This window comes from Zea mays, chromosome 7, assembly GCF_902167145.1.
Source record: "Zea mays cultivar B73 chromosome 7, Zm-B73-REFERENCE-NAM-5.0, whole genome shotgun sequence".
In the NCBI taxonomy this organism is placed as follows: Eukaryota; Viridiplantae; Streptophyta; class Magnoliopsida; order Poales; family Poaceae; genus Zea; species Zea mays.
Window position 1 is genome coordinate 82,334,282 of NC_050102.1, and position 11,693 is coordinate 82,345,974.

Genomic DNA, 11,693 nt, shown 5'->3' on the forward strand with positions numbered 1-11,693 from the left:
AAGTGTTAGGAATCCGAAGCTCTTGCTCATCTCCCGACAGACAGAAATCTCCTTGCTGTCAGGGAGACAATACAAGAAGTCTTCTTCTCTGCTGCCATTGAATATCAACGCCCCCTTTGGATATTTCAGTTTTTGGGCGTAAAACTGGGCCTCTTGCTTTTCTTTTTCAGACAACATTTTCCCCGAAGCATGTCGAACAATATAATCAAGGACTTTGGGGGATGCTTCGGGGGCAACAGCACTGATTTCTTCAACAAGAATTGGCTTTGTCATTTTTTCTTCCTCGGTTTCCAAGGATTTTACCTTCGTGGGCTCTGAAGGCCCAGCTTCAGTCTCAGTTTGTTGCTTTGGAGCTTCAGCATCAAAAATTTCAGTTTCTGCTTCGGAAGTTTCAACAGTCTTCTTCGGAGTCGTGCTTGAGGACTCAATTGTCTCCAGAACATCTAGCACAGTGACCATTCTTTTTCTTTTTGGGGTCACTGCTGGGCCCTTTTGGTTTTTTGTTGTCTCAACACTTGCTGAAGGACTTAAAATTTCCAATATTTTCGTTCCTTCAGTACTCGGTTCTTCTGCTTTCTCTGCTGAAGGTGCTTTAGTTTTTTCTTCGAACTTCGGCTCTGAAGTTAGTTCTTTAATTTCGGTGGCCGAAGAGGTTTCACCGGCGAACTCAGGCACTATAGCTGGTTCAATCACTACAAAGCAAACCCCCTTATAGCAATATATATATGTGTTGCTTAAAGCCCATATAAGTATTGTTAGGGTCTATACCAACGCATATTTATGTGTTGCCTATGTTGACGTTGCAAGGATCTTTTGCAACACATACAAATTCGTTGGAAAGTCCTATTAATATGTGTTGGTAAACTGCAACGAATATATTTATCTTATAACAACACTTACAAGTGTTTGTAGCACGAAAGGCCACTTAATCTCTGTAACACTTGGAACACTTAAAATGTAAATGTGGCAACAGTAATATGCGTTGCAAGGAATAAACCATGAAATTATTATTTATTTATTTATTTGAGTTCATACAAATATATAGCATACACAATGCCCTTGAATTTTTCCATCATCATAAGACACAATGCTAAATGCGCACAACTCTAAATTCTATATTTAAAACAAAATATCCGATTACAGAGTTTCATCCAAAACATAATCTATCACATAATGTGTGTTCTAAAACATGTTTTCTGTGAAAGCAACATATACATATAGGAGTCTAGTTGCAATCAACTCTTCTCTTGAACCAATTCAAATGACCAGTGAAAGCACCATTCCAGTAGACCTTGCATTCTATGGGTTCCAACCTGAAAATGAATTAAAAATAACATTTAGGGAAGAATCTAAACTCAACTTGAATGATAAACTGGAGAGATTGAATGATAAACTGGAGGGAGTAGTCATTTACTTTTCAGGTTCACAAAATAATTACAAAGAGGCATTGCTTGATTAATTGACAAAATGTATACTTAACAGATAGGTTTGGTCTAGATAATTGCATCAACAAGTATGATGAGTTCAAAGTCACACAAACCTGGCTAAATCAATATGATTGGCTGACACTCTTTGCAACCTTCAAAAAAAAGTTGGAATGATTCAATATAACACAGTAATTAAGAGCAATAATACTTGTTAAGTAGAGTGAAAGAACATACACAACTTGAAGGCCATGCTATAGGATTTTTGCCTACGTCTCCGATAACTTGGAAGTTGTCATATGGTCGTATTAGTGGCTCATCAGGCACAGAGGTAAGACCAACACGCAGCATATAAAATTCTTTGCCTAGCTCAAGGCCTCCAACTTTCTGATTTGGATCAACACTCAGTATTGTCCCTAAGGCAACATTCTTAATTTTATGTCTCCAGCTCTTTATGTATACGGGAGTGCCAGCCTTATCCAAAGGTCAAAGAGTGAATTAATAATATACACAATATGAATTTCAGGTTGTATTATTTTTACAACAAGCAGATGACAATATTATAAAACGTATGCAAATAATTGGGAAGTTATGCAGTAGAAGTCCAATAACCTGATAGTTTATTTGTTGTGAGCATTTAGATGTTGCATCCTTGTTCATACCCTGTTGCAAATTACAGATTTTCTATCATAATTAATAATGTGATAACCCTAGAGAGACAAGTAATCACAATATCACCTTTGATGCATTGGCACGCTTGTTGTCAACTCTATTTTCTATTTGGAACTCTCTTGGTTTGGCCTGTCATTAGATAGAAATGCCTACTTAGATTTAAGAACCACAGTTTGATAAAAAATTAATTTAAAATTGGGATAAAAAATGACCTTATGTGCAGTAGCAACTCTGTCAGCCCTTAATAAATTCCCTTCTTTGGTCCTTGCTGCATTCATCTGCTAGTGACAATCATACAAGCAATGGGTGACTTACAGATTATTTTAGTTTCGCATGTTATTTGGTCAACATACCTTCTCTGCGGCATAGTTCCGTTTGTAGCTTGATTGCAGATCTTGGAACCCATCATCATCAGTTTGCTCCCCCTGTATATGTATAATTTTAGTAGCTTCACATAAATATGATCTGGTGTGAATACATGAAAATTTATTACTACCATTGTGTAATTAAGTGTGTCACGATCATGCATCCCATACTCTTGACTTTGTGGTTCGACATATACTCGCTGTTATTAGAGTAAAAAACAGAAAATAAATTTCAATCAGCTATGCCAGCTATAACTTTGGGGCAAACATGTACTCTATGGAGATGCATACTTTTCGTTTCGAAGCATTGTGAGCATTTGTTGCTGCGGACAAAGGATCACCTGAACCTCCCTGTCATTGGATTCAAATGCCTACTTAATATTTAGGAACCACAGTTTGATAAGAATTTAATTTAAAATTGGGATCAAAATGACCTTATGTGCAGTAGCAACTCTATCAGGCCTTAATATATTCCCTTCTCTGATCCTTGCTGCATTCATCTGCTAGTGATAATCATACAAGCAATGGGTGACTTACAGAGTAACTATTTTAGTTTCACATGTTATTTGCATGGTCAACATACCTTCTCTGCGGCGTAGTTCCGTTTGTAGCTTGATTGCAAATCTTGGAACCCATCATCATCGATTTGCTCCCCCTGTATGTGTATATTATTAGTAGCTTTATGTAATTATGATCTGGTGTGAATACCTGAAAATTTATTACTACCATTGTGTAATTAAGTGTATCACCATCATGCATCGCGTACTCTTGACTTGGTGGTTCGACATATACTCGCTGTTATTAGAGTAAATAATAAAACATAAATTTGAATCAGCTATGCCAACTGTAATTTTGGGGTAAACATATACTCTATGGAGATGCATACTTTTCGAATCGAAGCATTTTGAGCATTTGTTGTTGCGGACAAAGGATCACCTGAACCTCCCTGTCATATAACAACAAGGATGAGAACCGAAAAGTCTAACTAAATATGTTATTTATAATGTAATGGTTGAGAAAAAGTTACATGCTGGTTTTGCTGTTGTTCCAAAGCTTTAGTCTTCTGCTCCAAGTTCTGGACATGATTTACAAGTTTTTCCACCTGGAGTCTGAGAGATACTACATCTTCACTTGACGTTGGATCCAAAGATGTTATATTTAGATGCTTTAGACGACCTGATTTAGAGCAGTCTAACACTTTGTCTGGATTTGGAACAAGGCCCAGACCATGGACACGGCCAGGCTTCTCTTCTCCTAAAATTCTGGTTAGTGCATCTCCTTTCCATGCAACCTTACCTTGACTAGTGTCTGCTAAATCCGGTTGTTGTACTAACAGATCCTTCAAATCACCCTTCAAATATCATTATAGTACCCATTATTCACTGTATAACTAGTATTTGGATATAATAATCACTTAATAATAGAAACTATACCACATGTGCATTAATGTTCTTGCTGTTGTTAGCCCGATGTGTATGGATATACAAAACAGCCCTATGAGGGTTTTTCTTTTCAGGATCTTGTTCTCTCTGTAGGACATGTAAAATATTAGACATCAATGAGGTGAAGTTAAGGATGCAACATGATGTTTATAAATTCAATTTAAAAGGAAATGTACCAATTCTTCTCTGTTTCGAGCGAAACTCTTCGTCCCAGTTGTATGAATTGCCTTTTTCTTAGCACAGTTTATCCTATTCTCCTCACTTATATCCTACCACATAATGAGGGAATAATTGTACATAATTCTCTTGTCTATTGAATTACAGAAATTAGGAAATGATAAATTTAACTCTAGCCAGTACCTGTGCTTTCAAGGTCATCCAATTATTGACAAGCGCAATCCACTGATCAGGTATCACACCTTCTGGAACATTTTTGTAATTAGCTTCTTTGCTCTTATGCACGTCAAAATATATAGATTTCAGATTGGATTTGTGTTGCCTCCATCTATCTCCAATGGTTCGCAGTACCCATTTTTCCATGCGTGCAGGGTAAAGAAATCTCTTCTGCATATCAATTCAAGAAAGGCATAAGAAAGTTTATTGTAAAATTTAAATTTTAGGCAGCAATATTATAGGTTGTCCAATAAATTTTTGTACCTTTACTTGGTTAAGTATATCCTCTTTATTTTTCTGCTCATTGGTAGTTCTCTCTTTCTTTCCTATCAGAAGTCTCCAATCCTTGTAGCTTAAGCTACACAGGCAGCCATTTCTTGCCACCATGCCAAGGAATTTTCCAAGCACTCCTGCTTCTTCTCCAATCGGCTGGTCAAACTCATTACATTTTACTACAATCCTATGCCCTTTTGGAATGTTCCAAACATGTTTAAGTTTTGTCTTCCCACGTCTTGTTCCCACAGTTTCCTCTACCCAGTTACAGTGCAAAATCAATACATTAGAAAGGTCAAACAATTGTTGTTTTAAGAGAAGTTAAATTGTTGGTTCATTACCTTCGATATTAGGCTCAGCATCACCATCTATATCACAAGGGTGCCCAGTAGAGGTAGGATCAAAATCAGAAGCTGCAGCATGTTGATGATGATCTGAAAATAATTTTTAGATGCAAGATTTAGATCCTAAATAAATTTTGGACACATGCTCTGATTAGATCCTAGTGCATATACCATGGTTGTTCAAATTTAGATAAAAACTGTATGATGAGTAAAAGATTCAAATCACCTGGGGCAATAATCTCATCATTATTTTCCATATCTAATTGGTCTTCTTCAGAACTTGGATCAACGTGATAAGGGGCATATGTTTTGTGATTACTTCTTTGCACAACAAGCTCCTCTGACAAATACTCCTCATGGCTTCGAATGATGTTCCTTCTTGTACCCCTTGACATCTCTGTTCACACAACACCATATGATATGGAAAGACAAAACACCATTGAAACTATGTGTTGAATCAAAACAACGCAGGCATCTAGTTTCAGAAATTCTAAAGGGAAAAATAACCCCAATTGCTTCAATGGACTGCTACCAAAAATCAACTACGAGCTAAACCTTTAGCCATCTCTACGTCAGGCACGCATCAATCACGTACCATGCACTTCGGCCGCGGCAGACGAGGAAGCAGAGTGCAGATCGCGAGATGGTAGCAGCCGCATGCAGGTGTCGATCGCCAACAGATTTGATGATGGAAGAGGATGTGGAGAAGACGCGCGGCTCCGGCTGCAATCCTGAGTAGATCGGTCCAGAACTGCCTCCGGCGGCTGCGCGTTCCTTGGGAAGTTGAGAGAATAATGAAGGGAAAAAGATATGGATGGGAGATAATGACGCTGCCGCTTTACCTCCGGTCTGGCAGTCTCTGGAGGGAAATATGTGCCTCCAAAAAAATGGAGGGAAATCTTATTTGTTTTACCGAGGGAATTGCGGGCTGCTAAAAAATTTGGAAAAGAGGCATCCGCCATCAGGCATGGAAACCTTTTTGCTTGCAGGGACCCACATTTATGTGAGCGGCAATGAATTTTGACCACGGCTACAGACTACAAATTTAATTTGAATCAAAATTCAGCAATAACTATTCGTATATATTCAAAGAAGAAATTATAGAGGAGAGGAGAAGGAGAGGTCATGGCGTCATGCTCACCTAGCAACAGTAGGACGGACAGGATGAGGGAGGCCTCAAATCCAAGCACTTCGAGCGCAAGAACGTCGAACCAGACAGTTAGGAGAGTGGAGAGCAACGATGAGCGGCAGTTTGAGGTCTTCCGGGGGCGAAAGTGAGGAGGGAAAGGCGTCCAAGGAGAAGGAGCAGGGCGGCGTCGCGTAGGGAAGCCGCGGTGGCCACCGAACAGATCGAATAGAGGTGGACGACGATGTACAGATTCAGATCCGTTTGGTGGCAATTAAACTAATCAAAAAGACAGAACAAATAACTAAATGTTCCATTACCTGACACAACTAAACTCTTGTCTGAACTGGTTAGCGCAGCTGGTTCTTTTCTGAGAGACCCAGGTTCGACTCCTGGGGTGTCACATTTTGCTGACATTTTCGATTTATGTCAATTTTGCATGTTGAGCCCAACAAATAAGAGTAAGTAATGGGTGAGTTATAATTGGCTCTGTTGGTTACCACACACAGATGGAAGTTTGCTAAATAGAAGGTTGCAAGTTTGAGTATTGCTATTGACGTTTTATTTTTTACGATTCCATAATTTTTCACTATTCAAAATGGTGGTAAGAATTATATTATATGACGACAAAATAAAAACGAGTAGTAGAAAATTTTGTACTTGAAAAATCGATGCATGATGTCAAAATACCATAGAATATATAACCATTAATTATTTCTTAACAGATAATATTTACAACACATAGTATGCGCTGTTACAATATAAATTGCAACGCATAAATTTGTGTTGTTATCTATATGTTGCAACTTCGTAATTTACAACACATAAAGTTATATGTTGTTATCTATATGTTGCAACTTCGTAATTACAACACATACAGTTATATGTTGTTATCTATATGTTGCTATAAGGGGGTTTGCTTTGTAGTGAATGTAGCGTGGCCGGTGTGTGAGAACTTTTACCCTTTGTCTCTTCGGCGCTGGCTCGCTGGGAGCGGCTGAAGTAGTTTCCTGTGCAGAAATTGCGCTTTTTCTTTTTTGGCCCCGCGTTGGATACTGGTAGTCGGGGTACACGAACCCAATTGCGTCAAACACTCGGTTCAGTCTTTTCTTTTTCCGGCCTCTAAAGGCTGCTGACAATGCAGTATCTTCGGCCTTTGAATAAACCCCAAGTAGTTCATCACTTACATTTTCAATGCTTTTTAGCCAGTCATCATCTGGCTCTACGAATTTGTCTCCGAATTTGAAAGTATACTTCAGCCTGATAAGTCCACCTTCGTCAGCCTCCTTTATAGTCTCTTGTGGCATTTCCCATTTTTCCGCGAGCGGCCATACTCTGAAGGCAATATGCTCTTGGACCAAATCTCTCGTTCCAATAAAAGAACAAATAACTCCGAAGGCTCTCTGGCATTCTTCGGCAGCTTCATTCATTTCAACCTTCGGCCTCCGCAGGCCGAAGCTTTGCCAAAAGGGCGCATAATTATACCTTTAATATCTTCCCGTGTTTTCAGGTCATTCTTCACATAAAACCATTCTGTCATCCAGTCGCCGGGCCATCTCATCTTCCGAAAGGTTGGCACGGGACAGCTTGACCCAGACCGAGAAACGAAACTGTAGCAGCCAAAATTATTGTGATACTGTTCCTTACCCCAGGGTTTTGTCTCGTATGATAATTCATGTATGTTGCAGAAACTTTTCGCATCAGGTTCCAGACCTTGGCTTCTCACGGCCCACACGAAGATATTTAGCCTTATGATTGCTTCGGGGGTAAGATGGTGAAGATAGACTTCAAATATTTTCAGCACCTCTACGACAAAGTTGCTCAGGGGAAATCGAAGTCCAGCTTTCAAAAAGCTTCGGTACACTACGACTTCATTTTCTTCAGGGTTCGGACAAGTCTTTTCTCCTTCGTTGGCCCTCACAACGGACAAGTCCCGGAAATATCTTCCCCTCATGTTGACAAGATGATTTTCTTTGATACTTGATTTGCCGAAAACCGCATGGCTTGGTCGCCAGGGGCGATCTTCGGAGTCTTCACCACCACTATCCACATCATAACTGTCGCTGTCATCAGTATCTTCAGACAAACCTTCTAAAATCTCTTTGGTGATTTTTTCTGTATTGGTCTTCGACATTGCTATAAGAAACCCCAGGTTTTTCTCTTCAGAGAGACTCAGCTTCATCTCGGCAGCAGCCTTCTTATCTTCAGACATCTTCGGAAACACTAAAAAACTGTTTTCAACGCCGAAGCTTAAAAACTTAAAAAGCTAAGCAAGTCTTGGTGCGCAAGAGCTAAAAATTGAGTGAGCAAGAGCAGATGACAAGAGAGCGTACCAAATGAGCTCGCGGTATGCTCTTATTTATACGCCCAGTGCGTTGAAAATTGGAAGACCCCGCTTGTCAGTGAATGTTGCTATTCTAGCAAAGGGAAGGTGTTTTTTCGGACCTTCGGCTTAAGGCCTTCGTCCATGTCGCAATCTAAATTTATTATTCTAACAAATTAATATTGCGAGGGGCTACTGTTGGGGGCCTTCGGCTTCCGAAGGTCCTCAAAAACAAGATTTAACAGTGTTTCTGGAGTATAATGTGTGAACAGGTATCTTCGGACTCGAGTCGATATCACAGTAGGAGAAGCCCAAATAATACGAAGGTTGATACAGCGCCGAAGATGTGAGCAGGAAAGCTTCGGCGTGGTAGCAGAAAAGGAAACCGACTTAAAGATGAAAAGGCTATTCAGACCTCGGTGGATTACTATAGAATTACTACCAAATGTAAAGGGCATGGATGTAATTTTATATGGGCTGTGTCCCGTGCCTATAAATAGGTGAACAATACCCCCGTACTGCACACGCTGACTTGGCATTTGCTTTTGCGTCACGCTTGTACTTTCGCCTTCTTTCAAGCCGAAGGTACATTTGTAATTTGATATTATTTCTACTTTTCTATAATAATAATACAGAAATGAGTTGATAATAATACATAATGGTTTATGCTATCTTTTGTGTTTCATATGATTCCTTCTTCATTATTATATGTTGAATTTATGAAGGTATGTCCTTCATAACCTTCGTCCGAAAATCATTATGTCCTAAGGGAAATAATGCTTCGAAGGACGAAGGACTTTAACGTTTAACATTTCTTGTGTTGCCTTGTTCTTAATTCATAGCATTTGAGAACAAGTCCCTAACACCTGGATTACCACCAGAAAGAGATGTAGAGTTTGTAATTGAGTTGAAGCCCGGTACGGCTCCTATTTCTAGAAGGTCGTACCGAATGCCTACAAATGAGCTGGTAGAACTGAAGACCCAATTGCAAGATCTACTAGAGAAAGGATTCATCCGGCCAAGCTCGTCACCATGGGGTTGTCCAACCATCTTCGTCAAGAAGAAGGATCAAACATTACGGATGTGCGTGGATTATCGACCGCTCAATGAGGTCACTATCAAGAATAAGTACCCTCTTCCATGGATTGACATTTTATTTGATCAACTGAACGGGGTGAGGGTATTCTCCAAAATTGATCTCAGGTCGGGCTATCATCAGATCCGTATTCGGCCCAAGGATATACCAAAGACCGCATTCACTACGCGGTACGGGTTATTTGAGTATCTGGTTATGTCTTTCGGACTGACAAATGCTCCGGCCCACTTCACATATCTGATGAACTCGGTATTCATGCCCGAGTTGGACAAGTTTGTGGTGGTCTTCATAGATGATATCTTAATATATTCCAAGAATGAAGAGGAGCATGCTCAACACTTACGGATCGTGTTAACGCGCTTAAGGGAACACCAATTATATGCCAAGTTCAGTAAGTGCGCATTCTGGCTGGAAGAAATTCAATTTCTAGGACATGTATTATCTGCCAAGGGGATTGCGGTGGATCCCAGCAAAGTCAAGGATATTTTGGAGTGGAAACCCCCAACCACGGTACATCAAGTCTGAAGTTTCCTTGGACTAGCTGGCTATTACCGCCGATTCATACCAGATTTTTCTAAGCTTGTGAAACCAATCACGAGTTTATTGAAAAATGATACTAAATTCAATTGGTCTTCAAAATGTAATGAAGCTTTTGAACAGTTGAAGGTATTAGTAACCACTGCTCCGGTATTGGCTCAATCAGATATTGAAAAGCCTTTTGATCTGTATTGTGACGCATCAGGCAGTGGTCTCAGCTGTGTATTAATGCAAGAAGGCAGAGTAATAGCTTACGCTTCAAGGCAGTTACACCGGCATGAGGAACATTACCCAACTCATGACCTGGAGTTAGCTGCAGTGGTTCATGCTCTAAAGATTTGGCGTCATTATCTGCTGGGGAATGTCTGTCATATTTATACAGACCACAAAAGTTTGAAATATATCTTTACCCAGTTAGAGCTCAATATGAGACAAAGGAGATGGCTCGAGCTAATCAAGGATTATGAATTAGAGATCCATTATCACCCAGGCAAAGCTAATGTAGTGGCAGATGCACTTAGTCGCAAGGCTTGCTGCCATTGTTCGACAATAAAGACTTCTGACATTACATTATGCCAGGAGATGGAGAAGTTGAATCTGGGAATGATCCAACAAGGAACCTTAAATCAACTACAGCTTGAGTCAGTCCTTTTACAAAGGATAATTGATGCCCAAAAGAATGATGAGGGAATAAAGCACATTCATGAGAAGATAGAAGCTGGAAAAGCCAACTACTTCCGAAGAGATAGTCAAGGTGTCGTATGGTTCAACAACCGCATAGTGGTGCCTAAAAATGAAGAGGTCTGCCAGCAAATTCTAGACGAAGCACATCTTAGTCGCTATTCTATTCATCCCGGGAGCACTAAGATGTACCATGATCTAAAACAACATTATTGGTGGACAAAGATGAAGGTTGAAATCGCACGCTATGTGGCTAGATGTGACACTTGTAAACGTGTCAAGGCCATACACCTGAAAACTGCTGGTCCATTACAATCTTTACCAATACCAACATGGAAATGGGAAGATATTAGTATGGACTTTATTGTGGGATTGCCCAGAACCGCGAAGGGGTATGATTCTATCTGGGTTATTGTTGATCGGCTTACGAAAATTGCTCATTTTCTGCCAATCAAGACAGTTTACCCAGTTGTTGTTTATGCCCAATTGTACATTGCTCGTATTCTCAGTTTGCACGGTATTCCGAAGACTATAGTGTTGGATCATGGACCTCAATTCGCATCCAAATTCTGGGAAGAACTTCATAAATCCCTGGGTACCAAATTGCTCCACAGTTCGGCCTATCATCCTCAAACAAGTGGGCAGACTGAGAGGGTCAATCAAATACTTGAGGATATGCTGCGGGCATGTGTTTTGGAATTTCCACAAAAATGGGATGAATGTTTACCGTTAGCGGAGTTCTCATATAATAATAGCTATCAAGAAAGCATTAAGATGGCACCCTTCTAAGCTTTATATGGACGATGATGTTGTACTCCGTTAAATTGGTCTGAACCAGAGGAAAGAAGTTTCTTCAGGCCAGATATGGTAAAGGAAACCGAAGAAAAAGTTCAGGGAATAATTCGTAATTTGAAGAAAGCTCAAGCTCGTCAAAAAAGTTACACAGACAAACGACGGATGCCCTTACACTTTCTGGTTGGAGATTATGTCTACCTAAAAGTTTCACTAATGAAGGGA

General features: G+C 39.9%; 1 protein-coding gene and 2 long non-coding RNA genes across 3 annotated transcripts; all 3 read right to left on the reverse strand.

Moving 5' to 3' along the window:
* Positions 1–1,061: 1,061 nt before the first annotated feature.
* Positions 1,062–2,364, reverse strand: LOC103632514 (uncharacterized). The gene is made up of 5 exons (XR_002263659.1): positions 2,309–2,364; positions 2,163–2,225; positions 1,662–2,087; positions 1,541–1,579; positions 1,062–1,313 (listed from the first exon to the last, which is right to left on the reverse strand). It is a non-coding gene; the product is annotated as an uncharacterized lncRNA (long non-coding RNA).
* An 85-nt stretch (positions 2,365–2,449) lies between these two features.
* On the reverse strand, positions 2,450–3,189 carry LOC103633958 (uncharacterized). The gene is made up of 5 exons (XR_002263660.1): positions 3,045–3,189; positions 2,896–2,961; positions 2,753–2,812; positions 2,593–2,661; positions 2,450–2,521 (listed from the first exon to the last, which is right to left on the reverse strand). It is a non-coding gene; the product is annotated as an uncharacterized lncRNA (long non-coding RNA).
* A 13-nt stretch (positions 3,190–3,202) lies between these two features.
* Positions 3,203–5,681, reverse strand: LOC103633959 (uncharacterized). Its single transcript, XM_035960959.1, has 9 exons — positions 5,509–5,681; positions 5,140–5,310; positions 4,911–5,003; positions 4,561–4,826; positions 4,264–4,467; positions 4,080–4,172; positions 3,895–3,990; positions 3,489–3,812; positions 3,203–3,407 (listed from the first exon to the last, which is right to left on the reverse strand). Exons 1-9 carry the CDS (start codon positions 5,570–5,572, stop codon positions 3,297–3,299), a joined length of 1,422 nt encoding a protein of 473 aa, XP_035816852.1. The 5' UTR covers positions 5,573–5,681; the 3' UTR covers positions 3,203–3,296.
* Positions 5,682–11,693: the final 6,012 nt, after the last annotated feature.